Source organism: Mandrillus leucophaeus, unplaced genomic scaffold (assembly GCF_000951045.1).
Source record: "Mandrillus leucophaeus isolate KB7577 unplaced genomic scaffold, Mleu.le_1.0 Scaffold297, whole genome shotgun sequence".
NCBI classification, from domain to species: domain Eukaryota; kingdom Metazoa; phylum Chordata; class Mammalia; order Primates; family Cercopithecidae; genus Mandrillus; species Mandrillus leucophaeus.
Window position 1 is genome coordinate 2,601,116 of NW_012103109.1, and position 17,141 is coordinate 2,618,256.

The window sequence follows — 17,141 nt, forward strand, 5'->3', positions numbered from 1 at the left end:
GGAGGCTGAGGCAGGAGAATTGCTTGAATCCGGGAGGTGGAGGATGAAGTGAGCCAAGATCGGGCCACTGCACTCCAGCCTGGGTGACAGCAGGATTCTGTCTCAAAAATAAATAAATAAATAAATAAATAAATAAATAAATAAATAAATAAATATTAAAGGGACAAGTCAGCAAGGGACAGAGGGGAGGTGAAGACTGTAAACAGGAAGATGAAGTCAAAGTCTACAGAAGGAGTCATTCAACCCCCAAGTCCCCACTTCCCTCCTTGTAGAGGGCAGTACCCCTCACCACCCCCATGAGAGAGAGTGAACCAGGAGGCTCAGGAAGTGGGGTCACCAGGCCACAGTGGGAGGGTTGCTGGATTGCAAAGAGGGTCAGAGGTGAAAGTTTCTATACTGAAAGGCGGCACCCCAATTCCCCTCCCTCCTGTGTCCCAGAATGGGAGTACTACCAGCCTCATTGCACAAGACAGAAGCTCACTCTCTGGAAAAACTGCATGGTCTCGAGAGAACAAACCCATGGACACTAATTTTTGAGGGTCCCCAGTGAAGAGTTACTTGGCCACCCAGTCATCTCACAATGAGATCCCGCAGACAACACACTCCACCTTCTCATGGAGCTTCCAGTCACATTTTGTTTGTATTCCTCTCAAATCCAAAGGGGTGGCTCAGCCTCCAACTTGAAAAGAGGCCAAAACAAACACAAAACTCAAGAGGAAACGAGTCAATGGAAAAAAAAAAAAAAAGAAAACTTCATAAGAGCCTGTAATAAATATCCTCCGAGAGTGAAGAGAAGATATTTCATAGGATGCTGGAATCAGAAAGAGCACTTGGAAATTTAAAAATATGACAGAAGAAATGAAAACAATTTCTAGGTGAGGTGGTGTACAAAGCTGAGGGAACCTCCCAGGGGGCAGAACAAAAAGTCAACAAGCTGGAAAACAGAAGAGAAAAAGAAAACTAGAGGATGAAAGCAAGATAAATAAGCTGGATTTACAAGGGTTCCAGAAAGAGATAACTGGAAAAAAGGAGGGGAATAAAGTTTAAAGAAACAATACAAAATCTTCCAATACTAGATGATGTGAATGCCAGTCCTGATTGGAAAATGTAGATGGAGAAGAGGCCCAAACCAAGGCCCACCAGGACTGAGAGATGCTCCCAAAGTTTCCAGAAGGGAGGAAAACTAGTCACATTCAAATCACTGGAAATAAGAATGGCTCTGGGCATCTCATCAGCAACATGACAAGCCTGATGTCAGTGGAGCAAGACCTTAAACATTCAGAGGAATGATTTCCCATCTTGAAACTTCTAAACTCAGCTGAACGCTCAATCCTGTGTGAGAGTGGAGTAAAGACATTTCAGATGATCTACCCCAGAAAAGCCACCTCTCATGAACCCTTTCTCAAAAACTCCTGGAAGATGTACTTCCCTATGAGAGGAAAAAAAATCAAGAAAGAATCTGTGGGATGCAGAAAACACAGTAGAGGGAGGCACCTCCAAGCATGGGAGCTGTGTGGCAGCTCTGGAAGAGAGCAGGCAGAATAGGACTCCAAGAGGAGTTCAGTTTCAAAATTGGGCTGGGCACAGTGGCTCATGCCTGTAATCCTAACACTTTGGGAGGCCAAGGAGGGAGGACTGCTTGAAGCCAGGTGTTCCAGACCATCCTGGCCAATACAGAAAGATCCCATCTCTACAAAAAATTAAAAATTTTTAAAATAGCTGGGCATGGTGGTACACATCTGAGGTCCCAGCTACTGGAGAAACTGAGGCAGGAGGCTCCCTTGAGCCTAGGTATTTGAGGATGCAGTGAAGCGTGATTGCACTGCTGCACTCCAGCTTGGGCAAGAGAGTGAGACCTTGTCTCTAAACAAACAAACAAACAAAAACTTGACCTATTGTGTGATACATTTGTAACTGTGTACAAAAAAGGAAACATAAACATAGTACTCTACATGGCTCAGCAGAGAATGCTATTTAGATAATCACAATAAAGCAAATGCTTAACACTGATTTGACTAAATATTATGATTTAACTACATTAGGAGGATGGGGGAATGTGGGGAAGGCAGGTAAGAGGGTTGAAACTTCATTTACCAAAATATCTCATTTACCATAATGGATATTAATTAAAAGATAATTGAACTTTTTTTTTTTTTTTTTTTTTTTTGAGATGGAATCTTGCTCTGTCACCCAGGCTGGAGTGCAGTAGCACCATCTTGGCTCACTGCAAGCTCTGCCTCCCAGGTTCATGCCATTCTCCTGCCTCAGCCTTCAGAGTAGCTGAGACTACAGGTGCCCGCCACCACACCCGGCTAATTTTTTGTATTTTTAGTAGAGATGAGGTTTCACCATGTTAGTCAGGATGGTCTTGATCTCCTGACCTCATGATCCACCTGCCTCAGCCTCCTAAAGTGCTAGGATTACAGTTGTGAGCCACTGTGCCTGGCCCAATAATTGAACATTTTTTAATGAAAAAAGATCTCTTCAAGCATGATTTAATGGCTGCATATTACACCCTCAAATGAATATTCTACAGTTTAACCAATCTTCAACCTTTAGACATTTAAGTATTTATGTTTTGTTTGCTTTTTGTCTTTTATAAACTGCTGCAGTGAGTATCCTATGGGTGTAGCTTATTCATCCAGAATAAGCTTGAGTTTCCTTTTGGTCTCCCAAGTGGTTACCTCAGCCCTCAAATAGGCCCCTATGCTCAGCATTAAAATACTCCAAAGCAGCCAATACCCACATCTCCCTCATAGCGCAAGTGGGCTGGCCGGGCAGGTAGAGGCCTGCCCATCTTACAGAGGAGTTAACTGGGCCTGAGAAAGGGCTGCCCAAGGCCACACAGCTGGCAAAAGATAGGTCTTCTGGCCCTCAGCATGGTGGCCTTTTCTGTGCCTTCTGAAAGCATTAATTCTCCATATTTCAAGTCAACAAACTTTGCTGAATTCTCCACGACCTTTATTTTTTTGCCCCACACAGCCTCCTCACCTCCTCAGTGCCTGCTTACTCACCTTGATGTCCGTCCATCTCACTCTTTCACCTATGTGCTCTCAGGAGAGAACCTGACAAGGCAATCGTCCTTTTTTTTTTTGTTTTGGTTTTTTGTTTTGCTTTTGAAGGTTCCCTGACCAGGAGCCCAATAAGCAATAGTCTATTAACTTCCTAATAGTGCACTTTCAGGCACTGGGGAGAACTGGTTCTTGAACCCTGCCATGCACCTCCATACCTTCATGGGGCCATAGACCTCGGAGCGGTCGAACATGAGCTTGAAGTAGCTCAGGCTGCTCAGGGCGGCCTCCCAGGGCATGTACTCTGTCTCTTCAATCAGGAAGAGGGTGTTGGTCAGCGCCAGAGTGACAGGGACCTTACGGGCACTGGGAATAAACAGAGGGGCCCAAGTAAAGCACCCCTACCGAGCCCAGCCACAGACTAGGAACCCCAGGCCAGGCCCTCAAAGATGCTCCACACCCCTAGGTCCCCTGTATCCGCTCCTGGAACCTGAGGTCCCAGATTCCCAACTGAACCAGCTCAGGCATTTGCCATGGAAAAGGAGCTACATGGCTGCTGGGTGGTGCCACAAACAAGGCCCCATCCTCACCCATTGCCAGTCCTCCTCCCTTGCTTATTATCCCCATTTTACAGATGAGGAAACTGAGGCTCAGAGAAGTGAACTGACTTACCCAAGGTCACACACCTCACGAGAGACAGAGCTGAGATTCAAAAGGGCAAGAAACCCGTGTTCTTAACTCTGCCCATCTCTTCTTACTTTCTGGGCACTCTAGGCCTTTCTTTCTCCTCTTCCCCCTGCCTTCTGTACACATTTAGCTCACAAATGTCCTTGTCTATGGGTGACATCACTCATGTCCAAGAGCTTAGAGTATCTCACCCCAAGCAGAGTAGGTGCTCAATAAGTACCTGTTTATCCATGATGCATCCCTCCTGCCCTGTAAAGCCCAGATTTTTGGCACCTAGAACAGTGGCTTGGCACAGTCAGCCTTCAGGAAAAGCTTGGTGCAGCCGGGCACGGTGGCTCACACCTATAATCCCAGCCCTTTGGGATGCCAAGGCGGGTGGATCACCTGAGGCCAGGAGTTTGAGACCAGCCTGGTCAACATGGTGAAACCCCATCTCTACTAAAAATGCAAAAATTAGCCGGGCATGGTGGCACATGCCTTTAATTCCAGCTACTCAGGAGGCTGAGAAGGGAGAATTGCTTGAACCCAGGAGGTGGAGGTTGTAGTGAGCCAAGATCATGCCACTGCACTCCAGCCTGGGTGACAGAGCAAGACTCCATCTCAAAAAAAAAAAAAAAAAGGGGTAGGGGGGCATGGCCGGGTACAATGGCTCATGCCTGTAATCCCAGCACTTTGGGAAGCTGAGGCGGGTGTATCACAAGGTCAGGAGTTCGAGACCAGCCTGACCAACATGATGTGAAACTCCGTCTCTACTAAAAATACAAAAATTAGCTGGGTGTGGTGGTGCAGGCCCGTAATCCCAGCTATTTGGGAGGCTGAGGCAGAGAATGGCTTAAACCTGGGAGGTGGAGGCTGCAGTGAGCTGAGATCGCGCCACTGTACTCCAGCCTGGGCAACAGAGCGAGACTCCGTCTCAAAAAGAAAGAATAAAAATCAAAAACGAAAACAAAAAAGCTTGGTGCTGTGGAGTGGAGCACGGCTTTGGAGTTGGACAAGCCTCTGTCTGGTTATCATGAACTACTGTGTGACTTTGGGCAAGGTGTCACATTCTTTATCTGTGAAATGGGTGTGTGGGGGCCCGGGGAGGGACGTCCAGGGAGCGCAGGCGCTCACTGCACAGCGCCTGGCATACGGGAAGGGCAACAGGAGGAGCGGGGCCTCATTGCAGACTCCGACGTGCTGAAGTCACGAGCGTCTGCAGCTGAGCCAGGAAGGCGAGAGCACTCACCTGGCCAGGTTGAAGGCATCATTAATGATCTGTGCCCGATTGATGACAGGGATGGCCTAGAATGCGAAGCAGAGCTTGTGACCATGGGTTGGCTGTGGGTAGCAGGCCTTGCAGTCTCGGGCCTGTCCTGGGGCAGGGGGCAGGACGAGGGGTGGCAGACACCCACCAAGTGGTCTGTCTGCAGCTGAGTCTGAATCTTCCTCCAGTTCTGTTCGTCGTAGTTCACCCGGTAATAGCCCGTCACATTGAGGTTCAGCAGGACCCACTCATTGCCTGATGTTCTGAAGAGATTGTTCTGGGCTGTGGAGAGGGATGAGACCTGGGCAGGGCTGCTCAGAGGCCATGGGCTGACCCCTGGACCTCTTGCAAGAGCAGCTGCCCCTGCAGCCTGGCACCACCTCACCCTCAAGCTTCTGGGGTGACGCTAAGGGTGGGGAAAGAAGGGGTGAAGAACTGGGCTGCCAGTGGCTTCACAGACCATAAGCCCATGAGGATGGCATGCCACTCCAAACCTCAGCACCTACCCTGCCTCCCCAGGCTGTGCACGGCCAGGCCAGCTGCCAGGCCGCTCACACTCAGCAACCCAGGCTGTTCCTCCTCCTTGCCCTCCTCCACACTCCATCACACCTGTCACCCAAGTGGGAACCACAGGCAGCTCCTCCTCTCCCTTCCCCTCCCATTCACCCAGTCCCCCGGTGCTGCTGTCTCTTCCTGGGGCTTAGTGCCCCTTCTCCCTGTGGGTCCCCCTCCTCCCTCGCTCCTCCCATACTTTGTTGCAGCAGTCAGAGGTCAGGGCCAATAGGTTGCTCATTTCCCACCTGCCCCATCCACTGTCTCCTGCAGACCCTGGGGCTCTTGGGGACCAGCTTTATCTCTTGCGCACACCTGTGCCCTAGCCACACTCAGTCCCCCCACTCCCTCCTACCTCTATCCCTGACACTTGCTATCTCCTCTGCCTGGAATTCTTTTCTCTGTCACATTAGCCTGCCTGATTCCTATTCTTCCTCTAAGACTCAGCTCATCTCCGCTGGGAAGCCCTCCCTGACCTCTCCATGAACTCGAATCTCCCTTATTCCCAGCTCCATGTCCCCATACCTCACTCGTCCCAACCACAGACTCTGAAAGCACTCAGCACAGCACTAGATTGCCTCCAACTTCTTGCCCTCCTTCATCTGTAGCCTTGGCCAAGGCAGAGGATGACTTGTCATGCCCTTTGCTTCCTCAGTGCCTGGCTGAGTAGGGCTGCTCATAACATGTGCCAGGCACTACTTTAAGCATTTTATGTGGATTCTCTTTTTTTTTTTTTTTTTTTTGTGAGACAGAGTTTCACTCTTGTTGCCCAGGCTGGAGTGCAATGGTGAGATCTTGGCTCACTGCAACCTCCACCTCCCAGGTTCAAGCAATTCTCCTGCCTCAGCCTCCCGAGTAGCTGGGATTACAGGCATGTGCCACCACACCCGGCTAATTTTGTATTTTTAGTAGAGATGGGGTTTCTCCAATGTTGGTCAGTCTGGTCTCGAACTCCCAACCCCAGGTGATCTGCTCACCTCAGCCTCCCAAAGTGCTAGGATTATAGGCGTGAGCCACCGTGCCCGGCCTAGGATTTTCTCCTTTAATCCTCACATAACCAATGGAGTTTTGCTCTTAGCCTCATTTTATAGATGAAGAACTAGAGACCAGAAAGGGATGGTAACTTGTCCAGAGTCACACAGCGAGGCAGCAGCAAAGTGGAGGTTGGAACCAAAGAAGTCAACTCCATTTGTTGAATGTAATGGAATGGCCCATCACAGCCCTTAGAACATGGGCCAGGAGCTAGGAGTATGGGGTGGGGGCTGCTGCCCACAAAGGTAGGGCTGGATTACCTCTTACATCCATCAGCCAGTAGTCCTCCTGCTGTCTGCCATCTCTGATGGATGTGATAGGCACAATCCACAGGTAACTGCAATTAAAGACCCAGAGGTGACGAGAGACGGCAGTGTGGTCACTGCCAGTGAGAAGCAGCTGTCCAGGCTCCCAGCTTCTGCCCAACTCTGGCTCCGAGTGCCCCTGATCTCCTGGCTCTGGAGGGAGGGTTTGTCTACAGTGGCTGGGGCTAGGACCACAGGAGGCCAGTCCTACTATGGTCCCTTAGTAACCGTCCTCTACCCCACCCACCTGACCATGCCTCAGTGACCCCATCTGCTCACTTGAATTCTGAGGGGCGGGTAACATTGGAATCGGGGTCAAGGAGGAAGTGCTCCTGGGAAAGGGTCCCCGTGCTGGTATCCACCGTGATGACCGGGAAGCCCATCTGCAGGGTCCAGCGATCCATGATGTTGTGCACGGTGGTGGGGAGTTGGACGGACCGGTTGTTCACAGCCTGTGGGTGGAGCGAGAGGGCATGGCCATCAGTGGGCTGCCACCCTCCAGTCCCTGCCATCCAGGGCATCCTCTGCAGATTCTCGCCTCGACCCCAGGGGGCCACTTGTATGGGAGGCCTGGGAAGGGCACTGGGCCGGGAGCCGGAAGCTAGGGTCCCATCCAGCTCTGCCTCTCCTCGGCTGCTCGGTGCTGGACGAGCTGGAGAACTTCCCAGCAAATCTATGTGGCCCCCCATTCTGTGGTCCACCCTGAGGTGTGTATGTCAGGGAGGGGATGCCCAGGATGCCCATGGCTCTTCCTGAACAACACTGGGAGGATGACAAGAAAGAGAAGAGATGAGGGAAAGCCAGTGTTCGGGTGTCACAGGCAGGGGCGGGGGAGGGGGTTCTGGGGGTCGCATGAGGGAGGTGCGCTTGTACTGGGGTGTGGGGCGGGGCTTAGGCACTGTTGCTGTCTTCTTGGATCTTCGCTCATGTACCTGCATTGCCTTTGTCATCACAACAGAAAGCCAACATCATTTGTTAATAACTGAAGAAAGGAATCACCTAAGAACAGGGCCACACAGAGGGCAGAAGAGCATGTGGGGAGGAACCAGCTGGGGACCGCGGGCCGAGGGGCTCAGGAAAGAAGAGTGAGAGGGAAGGAGGGAAGGGAGGAGAGGTTGGCTTCAGAGGGAATGCAGAGGGGAAGTTGGGGCAGATCAAGGAAGGTAGTGGGGGAGACCCAGGCAATGACAGTGTCATGTCAGCAGCATCTCGGGGTCGGGGGATTGGAAATTGCCCAGCAGGGACCTGGACCCCAGCTGTGACTCTGTGATGACAAGATCCTGGGTCTCGCTTCCCCAGTGAGACTGGCCTGGACTGGAAGTGCAGCAGCAACAGTGGGGGAGAAGCTGGACGGGAATTTGGGGCCCGGAACTCTGGAGGGGCTGTCGGTGAGGAGAGGACATGTCTGTCCTCTGGCCGAAGAGGCTGGCATTGGGCAGGGCTGCAGGGAAGGGGTGGGGGGCAGCTGTCAGGGAGCGGAAATGATGGGGGCAGGATGGAGAGCAGGTGGACTCCAACCCCGGGGGAGGCGGAGGAGCGGCGGCCTCTGGGGGAAGGCAGGAGGGTGCAGGCAGTCTGAGGGTTTGCCCCCCACACAGGGGCTGTGCGGGGTCTGATGGAGAGGAACTCCAGGCGGGACAGGGGCAGAGGGCAGAGTTCCTGCTGAGGGTGGAGCTGTGTGCAGAGACGTGCCTGGAAGGTGCCAGCGGGAGCACAGGGGAGCCAGGAGTGGGAGAAGATTGAATGCCCAGCTCCAGAGTTCCAGGCAGAGGCGGGTTTGGACTTGGGAACCGTGAGGGCTGTTTCCTCACCACCAGGAAGGGGCTCTACAGCTCCCAACAAGGAGCCCACTGTAGCCTGAGGTCAGATGCCGGCCAGGGCCTGGACCACGGCCTCACTCAGACACCTCTTGCAAGGAGCCATCCTGGTGCCCACTATAGGGAAGAGCAATGGAGGCTCCATCCACCCTGCAGGGCTGGTCAGCTGGACCCATTCTCTTGTACACGTGTTGCCCCCAGGCACCTTCAGCATCTCAAGACCCCAACAGGATGGCTATGGAGGGGCTGGCTGCTACTGACCTCCTGCAGGTGGTCCCACAGGTTCAGGTAGATGGTGTTCTGGTAGGCAAAGGTGTGGAGGTAGGACTGTAGAAAGATGGGGCACAGTGAGGGCACAGCTGGAGCCCCCCAGGTTCCCCCTCTGTGGTGGGCTGAGGCCCGGGTCAAGGGCCAGGGGCAGAAGGTGACCCACCCTCATGGCTGACCCAGGGTGTGGTACTCACTGCCAGGCCCTGCTTGAATACATCCTCGGACAGGAAGCTGGAGAGCATCCTGAGGACTGAGGCGCCCTGGGGAGGGGGTGAGGGGGTGCTCAGAAGGCTGTGCTGAGCCACCAGGACCCTGTGCCCCCAGACCCCAGCTTCAGCGAGGACCCTCCAGGCCAAGTCCCCACCTCCCTCCCTGTGTCCCACGAGGAGTGGGCTGCACCTTGCTGTAGGAGATGGAGTCAAACAGCTCACTGATCTGGGCCGGCGTGTTGATCTCCGAGGCAGGAGTGGACAGTGGGTGGGAGGAGGCCAGTGCATCCACGGCCATCACGCGGTACACTTCGTTCAGCACCATGAGGTCTTTCTGCAAATTCCCCAGGGCCATCAGGACACTGGCCTGGTAGCGGAGGCCCAGGTCTCCCTCCACACCCCCCACACTGGACCCCAGGGCAGCTGCTCACCAAGTTCCAGGTGGGCTCTGCATAGTCAGCACCCAGGTACTCCACGTAGGAGGCAAAGCCCTCGTTCAGCCACAGGTCATTCCACCACTCTATGGTCACCAGGTTCCCGAACCACTGCGGGGGGAGGGGTCAGCTGGGCAAGCCACGCCCAGGCCAGGCACTGAGAGTCCCCAGAACTACCCTCCCCAGGGCTGGCCACCTGCCAGGCACACTGGGGACTTCACCAACCCCATCGTGACCCCTTCCTGCTGCCCTGCCAGGAGGCACCCTCCTCCCTTCTCAGCAGCCTGGGACAGAGCCTGGACCTGCACCATCTCCTCCTAGAGCCCCCGTTTCCTTCTCTGCACTCCCCGAGATGGGGGTCTACCTGGTGGGCCAGCTCGTGAGCAATCACAGTGACCACCCGCTCCTTGTTGCTGCTGGAGGAGGACAGGGGGTCGAACAGCAGGGAGTTCTCCCGGTAGGTCACCAGTCCCCAGTTCTCCATGGCGCCGGCATTGAAGTCAGGCAGGCCAATCTGGTCTGGGGAGGCGAGGCCATTGGCAGGATGGCCTCCGGGAGTGGAATTCCAACCACTGCCTCCCTCCTCGAGGACCCCCACTCACCTGATTTTGGGAGTGGGTAGGGTGTGTCATAATGACTGGCAAAGAAGTTAAGGATGGGGCCTGTCACGTTCAGGGCATAATCGCCGTGGCCCGCCGCAATGGCACTGGGCCGGGCCCAGATCCGGATCTGCAAGGTGTGAGGAAGAAGCAGGCCAGGGGCCCCTGTTTGATCCTGGGGCAGGTGGGCTGGGTCCCAGGGCCCAGTGGGCCAGGGGGATCCCCGATGGGCCAGGGCTGGGGGTCAATCAAGCTAAACCTAGAGACCTGGTCAGCAGAGGGAACACTAGGGGAGCCTGGAAGCTGTGGGTCCTAGAGAAGGGCCTTTGGAGAATACCAATCATCATAACCACCGTCTGTCTGGTACTGGTGGGTCAGAACTCCCTTCATGAGGAGAAACCATTGTTTTCACTTTTCAGGTGCAGAAATGGAGAACCAAAGAACAAGACACTTGCCCAAAATCACTCAGAGCTGGGATTCAAACCCTGGCCTAACGATTCCGAAACTGGTACAGGGATGAAGAGAACAGGAAGACCCCTCAAGCCAGGGCCAGCCCAGGTGAAGGAGAGATGGGCCCAGCCTCATACCGAGACACCATTGGATGGCGGCTTCTCCACGTAGGTGAACTCGCTGACAATGAAGGCCAGCAAGTACGTGGACATCTCGGGCGTGGTGTCGAACTCGGTGACAATCCAGTTGGGGTCTTCTGGAAGTGGGGTGCTGGGACCTGGGCACAGAGCATGCGTGTGTGAGGATGCACCCTCCTGCCCCATACCCCAGCCCCAGGGTGCCTGCCCCCTGGCCGTGTGGCCTCAGGCAGGGCCCACTCACCTTTGGGAGGCATGTTGGATAGGGCTGTGAGGTCCTTGGGGTGGATAAGCGTGATGTTGAACTTGGCCTTCATGGCCGGTTCATCAAAGCATGGGAAGGACTTCCGGGCATCTGGGGCCTCCATCTGTGTCGTGGCCACCACCCTGCCCCAACCAAAAAGTTAGAGGGTATGCCAGGGCTGAGGGTATGGGAGGGGCTCTGAGGATGCTACCAGTCATGCAGGGAAAGGGGTACATGGAAGGCTGCCCCAGCCTAACCCCTTCTCCTGCTCCCGCTCCCGCCTCCCCTGGGAGCCTCCAGAGCCCTGCCAGGCCAGCTGACTGGTGGGGGTTGGGGCTCCTTCTGGATTCGGGGTGCCAGCAGGCTCTCAGGGACCTCTGGTGAGTTTCTCTCCTCTGAGCCTCAGTTTTCCTGCCTGTCCAAGGGACATTCCGTCCCTCATCCCCAGCTTCCTGGTGAGGGGTGGGGAAGCCCTCCCAGTTTGGTGCGTTGGCAGCTGCTCTGCCAGCAGCTGCAGGTGAAGCAATGGGCCAGCCTCGGGCTCCACAGGGTTCAAAGGCCTGCAAGTTAAGTCCTTCCTTGGCCCTCAGAATCCAGCCTTGCCTCGGCACCCCGGATCCACCCCACCGGGTAGCCCAGCCGACACTCACTTTTTGACATCGCCCTCCATGTACTCGCTGCGGTAGAAGCCCTTCAGGTCATCTGCCAACTCCCCCTCGAACTCACTGTCCATCTCATATTGGCTGTCCTTCACCAGGGAGCCCCTGAGGTGCACCACCAGGTACTCGGTGAGTTCCACCAGCTCGGTTCTGTCGATATCGGGGGGCTGGGAGCCTCCCACGCCACGCAGGACCACCCTGTGCCCCTGGCTGAGGGTGTAGTTGAGCTTCTTGCTGTGGATGATGATGACGTCGGTGGCCTCCTTGCAGGTGAAACGGACGGTACTGGAGCCCTTAAAAATGTATAGGCCCCTGTCATCGGGGGTGAGGTATGGCCTCAGCGTCACCTGGTAGGAATCGGGTTTCAGCGTGTTGGGGAGGCGGTAACGGTTCCACAGTATGCTTTGGTCCAAAGTGGTGGCCGGGGTGGGGTTGCTGGTGGTAGCTGAGGCAGACGGGGTGGTGGAGGCCTCGAGGGAGCTCTTGGCATTCTTGTTCTTCTCCTGGGAGTACACCACTGACAGTGCGATGATCGTGCACACGGCCGCCACGCCCAGGAGGATCCCCAGGATACCCAGGGACTTGGAAATGTAGAAGCCCTTGGCCATGGTGATGGTGGGGAGGCGGCTCAGGGAGCCTCAGGCCAGGTGGAGAACGGAGCAGCCCCAGGCTGGGCTTATATCCCTGAAGGGGAGGAGCCCCACAACACGCAGACTGGGCAAAAATTAACCAGGGCTCCAACAGGCGAAGGTCACTGGACTGGGCAGGGGCACACTCTGCCTGGGGAGAGAAGATCCAGGAACAGTGTGTAGAGCTGGGCTTGGGGGTGCCTGCTGGAAGCAAACAGTGTCTGGTTACAGGCTGCAGGCAGCCTGGGATCAGGCCTGAGGGCTGAAGGGCAGGCTGCCGGCTAAGGGTCCAGCAGGCAGAGCAAGTGGCCAGGTGGCATTGCATTGATCTGCTTGAGAGCTGAGAGGGTGGAAACAGCATCAGAACTGAGGTTAGAGTCAGGGAAGGACTTCCCAGAGGCGAGAGATGGGAGGTGCACAGAGAAGGGTTCCTGGCTCCTATTAAGAACACACTGGGGTCACCCCTTTGGTTGTATCTCTGGAAGGATGCCAGGAGCTCCTCAGTGACAAGGTCCCAGCCTCCCTTTCATTCTTCAAGAGCAGGGAGTTCCTCCAGGTTCCCCTCCCTGCCCCTTCTTGCCAAATACTTTTTCCTCCATTATCAGCTCATGGAATAAAATGAAATGAGTTGTTTTGCTTTTTTGCTGAAAGCTTCATCTCTTTCCAGCTGTGACCTTGAGCAGGTAACTTTACCCTTCTGAACCTCTCTCCTCATAAATAAATAACAGTATTTGCCTCTCAGGTTTGTTGAACAGATTTAATGAGAAAACACATTAAACACCAAATAGTAGAATGATTAAAAATCATTCCCAGCCGGGCGCGGTGGCTCATGCCTGTAATCCCAGCACTTTGGGAGGCTGAGGTGGGTGGATCACGAGGTTAGGAGTTCAAGACCAGGCTGGCCAACATGGTGAAATCCCATCTCCACTAAAAATACAAAAAAATTAGCTGGGCGTGGTGGCAAGCGCCTGTATTCCTAGCTACTCAGGAGGCCGAGGCAGAGAATTGCTTGAATCCAGGAGGCAGAGGTTGCAGTGAGCCGAGATCGCACCACTGCACTCCAGCCTGGGTGACAAAGCAAGACTCCGACTCAAAAGAAAAAAATAAAATCATTTCCTTCTTTTTTACCCAAAGCTCAATGATTGCCTCTTTCTATCCTTGGTAGAAATGAAGATATTACTTACTATACTCAATAAAATACACATCTTACAGGAAAATTATGTTCATTGTCACTTTCCCCATCCACCAGCCCAGTTTCTCAGACCTCGACACCACCTGACCTCACTCCACATCCAATTCACCCACATTCCCCCATCGCAAGATGCACTTGTCAAAGCCATTCTCATCATTTATGTGGACACAGCAGGGTCCTTATGGACTCCCTGCCTCCATTTGGGCCTGCTTGAACCTGCTCAACACAAATTGGATCATTTTATGCCACTGCTAAAAAACCTTCCTTCTGCTTGTAGAGTCCAGACCAGACCTTCTAAAGGAACCCACAAGCCTGGGTACAATCAGCCTGCCCATTTCCTGGCCTCTTCCCCTCTGTTGCAGTGCCCTAGCCACTCTGGCCATCATCAAGCTCCAGGGCCTTGGCACATCTGTTCCCTCTGCCTGGATCTTCTCTTCCCTATTGCCTTGGTTAATTCCTTTACAAGTCTTCCGCAGGGAAGCTGCCCTGACCTCCCTGACCACGTCAAGCTCCTGTGAGCTCCATTAGCTCCACAAACCTGTTCTGCAAAGCCCCAGAACTCAGTGCAGTCTTCCCTTTGATCTGTGTAGTGATAACTTGAGTCCTGGACTGCAGGCCCCATGACAGCAGGGCCTCACCAGCACTTAGCACAGTGCCTGGCACACAGTAGGTCCTCATTACTGAGATGTTGAGTGGATGCGCACATGCATGAAGAACTGAGTAAATGAATGAATGAGTCAGTCCAGGAGAAACTCCTTACCAAAGTCTTTCTGGCCTCTGTCTCCTAGCTTGTCTTCACCCTACACCTGCCCCAGGAGAAGTGCTTGCCTCTTCTGAGCCCTTCTCCAAGCATGGCAGGCAGGCAGGACGCAGGTCAGGCCCAAGCATGCCAGGGCCCACATGCCTTCCTGCTCCCTCAGCTCTGCTCCCTGAGGGCCTCGCTCATCTGTTGCCCCTGCCACCCCTGAGCTTGCAGGAAGGCTTGTTAAATAAATGCAATGTGTGAATTGAAGGGACACGTGGATTAATTCAATCAGGCATAAGCAAAACACAAATGCCTGCCACCTCTCATCTGGTGTGTGGAGGCTGAGTCTGAGCACAGGGTCTTTGGGGGAGTCCTGGGTGCCCACCTTTGAGACTGAGGGTGCTCTGAGCCTTTGGCACTTCCCCAAGGGGCCTTGGTCTGGGACCAGCATGGACTTCCTACTGCAGTGACCAGCAGCCACCCCATTAGGCTTGGGTGATGATCCCAAGGGGCACTTGTGCAAAATCAGGTGTCGGGAAGGGCTCCAGCTTGGGCGTGGTGAGAGAAGGAGTAGTGGCTCCCAGTGCATGCTGCCAGGCTCCTCCCATCAGGGTGGAATTTGCCAAGCGAGGCCATCTTTATAGCACCCCCCAGGCTGGCACTGGGGTGCCATGCCTGCCCCTGAACAGCCTTTTGATATGTCCCTAACTGAGCCTGCAGCCCCCTCCCACCTTTGCAACAGAAAGACCCACAAGTCGGCCTGAACTAGTCCCTTTTCTAAACAAAGAAAGAGGCCCTGCCTGGCCCACCATGGTCTCTTCCTGTTTGCTTTGGATTCAGACCATAGGCCCAGCTGGCTGGAATCTTTTACTCTTCTGGACAAGGCCTCTGGTCTTCCAAGTTGGTGCAGCAGGTAGCCCAAAGTTGGCTCTATAATGAGAGGTCCCTGCTCTAGGCACCAGGCCAACCCAGGCTGGGGGCATAGAGACAGCCAGGCTCTGCAACCCCCACTTTCAGGAACACACAAAAGGGCTTCCCTCCTCCAGTCCCCTGCCACAGCCCAGGCCTGGCCACTTCCACACTCCATCGGGCAGTGGCAGCTATGCTGCCCTCACCTGTCACCCAACCCCACCAGCACACATCAGCAGAGGGCTCTTCCTAAGAGTGTGGGTGGGACGCTCCCATTCAAACCTGGTGCCCAGCCCCTCACTGCCTGCAGAGTGAAACCTCAACTCTGGCTTGGGCCTTAATACCTTCTGTGAACTTGACCCTCTGGCCTGTCCTCTTTCTACTGCCCACTGTGGCTCCAGCTGCTAGCGTCTCCCCAGATCATCTGGGCTTTTTCATACCTCTGTGACTTTGCTCATCCTGTTCCCATTGCCAGGAATGCCTTTCCTCTCCCTCTCGTCAAACTCCTACTCATCCTTCAAAACCCAACTCAATGTCACTGCCTTATCATGCACACCAGCGCCCCCTCCCCTCTGTGCTTCCCCAGTCTCCAGTTCCCACCTTTATCACAGCACTTAGGAAAACGCCACTGAGGCCGAGCACGGTGGCTCACGCCTGTAATCCCAGCACTTTGGGAGTCCAAGGTGGCCAGATCACGAGGTCAGGAGTTCGAGACCAGCCTGGCCAACACAGTGAAACCCTGTCTCTAATAAAAATACAAAAAATAAGCTGGGCGTGGTAACAGGTGCCTGTAATCCTAGCTACTCAGGAGGCTGAGGCAGGAGAATCACTTGAACCTGGAAGGCGGAGGTTGCAGTGAGCCGGGATCTCATCACTGTATTCCAGCCCGGGGGACAGTGCAAGACTCCATCTCAAAAAATAAATAAATAAAAATACAAAATTAGCTGGGTGTGGTGGCGCACACCTGTAGTCCCAGCTACTTGGGGGGCTGAGGCAGAAGAATCGCTCGAACCCAGGAGGTGGAGGTTGTAGTGAGCGGAGATCGTGCCACTGCTCTCCAGTCTGAACGACAACAGAACGAGACTCTGTTTCAAAAAAGAAAAAAAAAAAAAAAAAAGAAAAACCCTAGTGATGTGTTCAAAAGCCTGACGCTATGCGTAAGCACCCCGAAGGAAGGCTTGGTGGCTTTGTATGCCCCTCCATGCCTAGCACAAGGCAGGAGCCCAATACATGTTGGCCAGATGAATGACAACACCCACAGTCCTTGCCATGACCTATAGGCCCCGTGTAATCCAGCCCCCAGTGATTCTTTGGCCTCATCTCAAGCCCTCTCCCCTGTCACTTCTGTGTTCCACCCCAGTGGTCTCTTTCAGTTCAAGTCCAACCTGTTCTTCCCTCCTTCATTCTCCCTTCCTCCCTACACACAAGCTGATCCTTGGGCCTGGAAAGCTTCCTGCCTTTGCCTCATCCACTGCTCACTTGCCCTGGAGACTCACGTCAGTGGTACTGCCCCTAGGCAGCCCTCTAAGTGCCTCTTGGGGGTAGCACCAGGTGTGCCGTATCCTCCACACCTGGCATGCAATGGGCGGGCAACACGTGCTTGTGGAATGGGGCATCAATGCAAGAATGAGAGACAGCAGTTAAGGATGGAACTTCAGAGTCTTGATCCTCGGGACAGGTTCCATCTTCCCTATCCGACATTCCTTCCTGGGCTTCTGGACTGTGCACAAACCACCTTCGTGATTCACCTTTGTGATTATTTACTTCGTATTTTTCTTTAAATCGATTCACTTTCTTAGCCTCCTTCTGAGCAATAATAAAATCACAGTTGGATGTGTTAATTTATATTAACAATTCATGACTATTGGTTTAAGAATTGTTCCTCGGCCGGGCGTGTTGGCTCATGCTTGCAATCCCAGCACTTTGGGAGGCCAAGGTGGGCAGATCACGAGGTCAGGAGATCGAGACCATCCTGGCTAACACAGTGAAACCCCATCTCTACTAAAAATACAAA

At 53.9% G+C, this 17,141-nt stretch overlaps 1 protein-coding gene across 1 annotated transcript in view; it reads right to left on the minus strand.

Moving 5' to 3' along the window:
• Positions 1-17,141, minus strand: part of ANPEP (alanyl (membrane) aminopeptidase) — a 30,346-nt gene that overhangs the window by 10,038 nt on the left and 3,167 nt on the right. Inside the window, exons 2-15 of the mRNA XM_011986333.1 lie at positions 11,644-12,485; positions 10,994-11,136; positions 10,750-10,889; positions 10,166-10,292; positions 9,928-10,082; positions 9,561-9,674; positions 9,320-9,463; positions 9,115-9,180; positions 8,912-8,977; positions 7,113-7,285; positions 6,789-6,865; positions 5,093-5,226; positions 4,927-4,982; positions 3,230-3,377 (exon numbers count right to left, since the gene is read on the minus strand). Of these exons, the coding sequence (XP_011841723.1) occupies positions 3,230-3,377; positions 4,927-4,982; positions 5,093-5,226; positions 6,789-6,865; positions 7,113-7,285; positions 8,912-8,977; positions 9,115-9,180; positions 9,320-9,463; positions 9,561-9,674; positions 9,928-10,082; positions 10,166-10,292; positions 10,750-10,889; positions 10,994-11,136; positions 11,644-12,260 (2,160 nt within the window). The 5' untranslated portion in view covers positions 12,261-12,485. The remainder of the gene's footprint in view (positions 1-3,229; positions 3,378-4,926; positions 4,983-5,092; positions 5,227-6,788; positions 6,866-7,112; positions 7,286-8,911; positions 8,978-9,114; positions 9,181-9,319; positions 9,464-9,560; positions 9,675-9,927; positions 10,083-10,165; positions 10,293-10,749; positions 10,890-10,993; positions 11,137-11,643; positions 12,486-17,141) is intronic.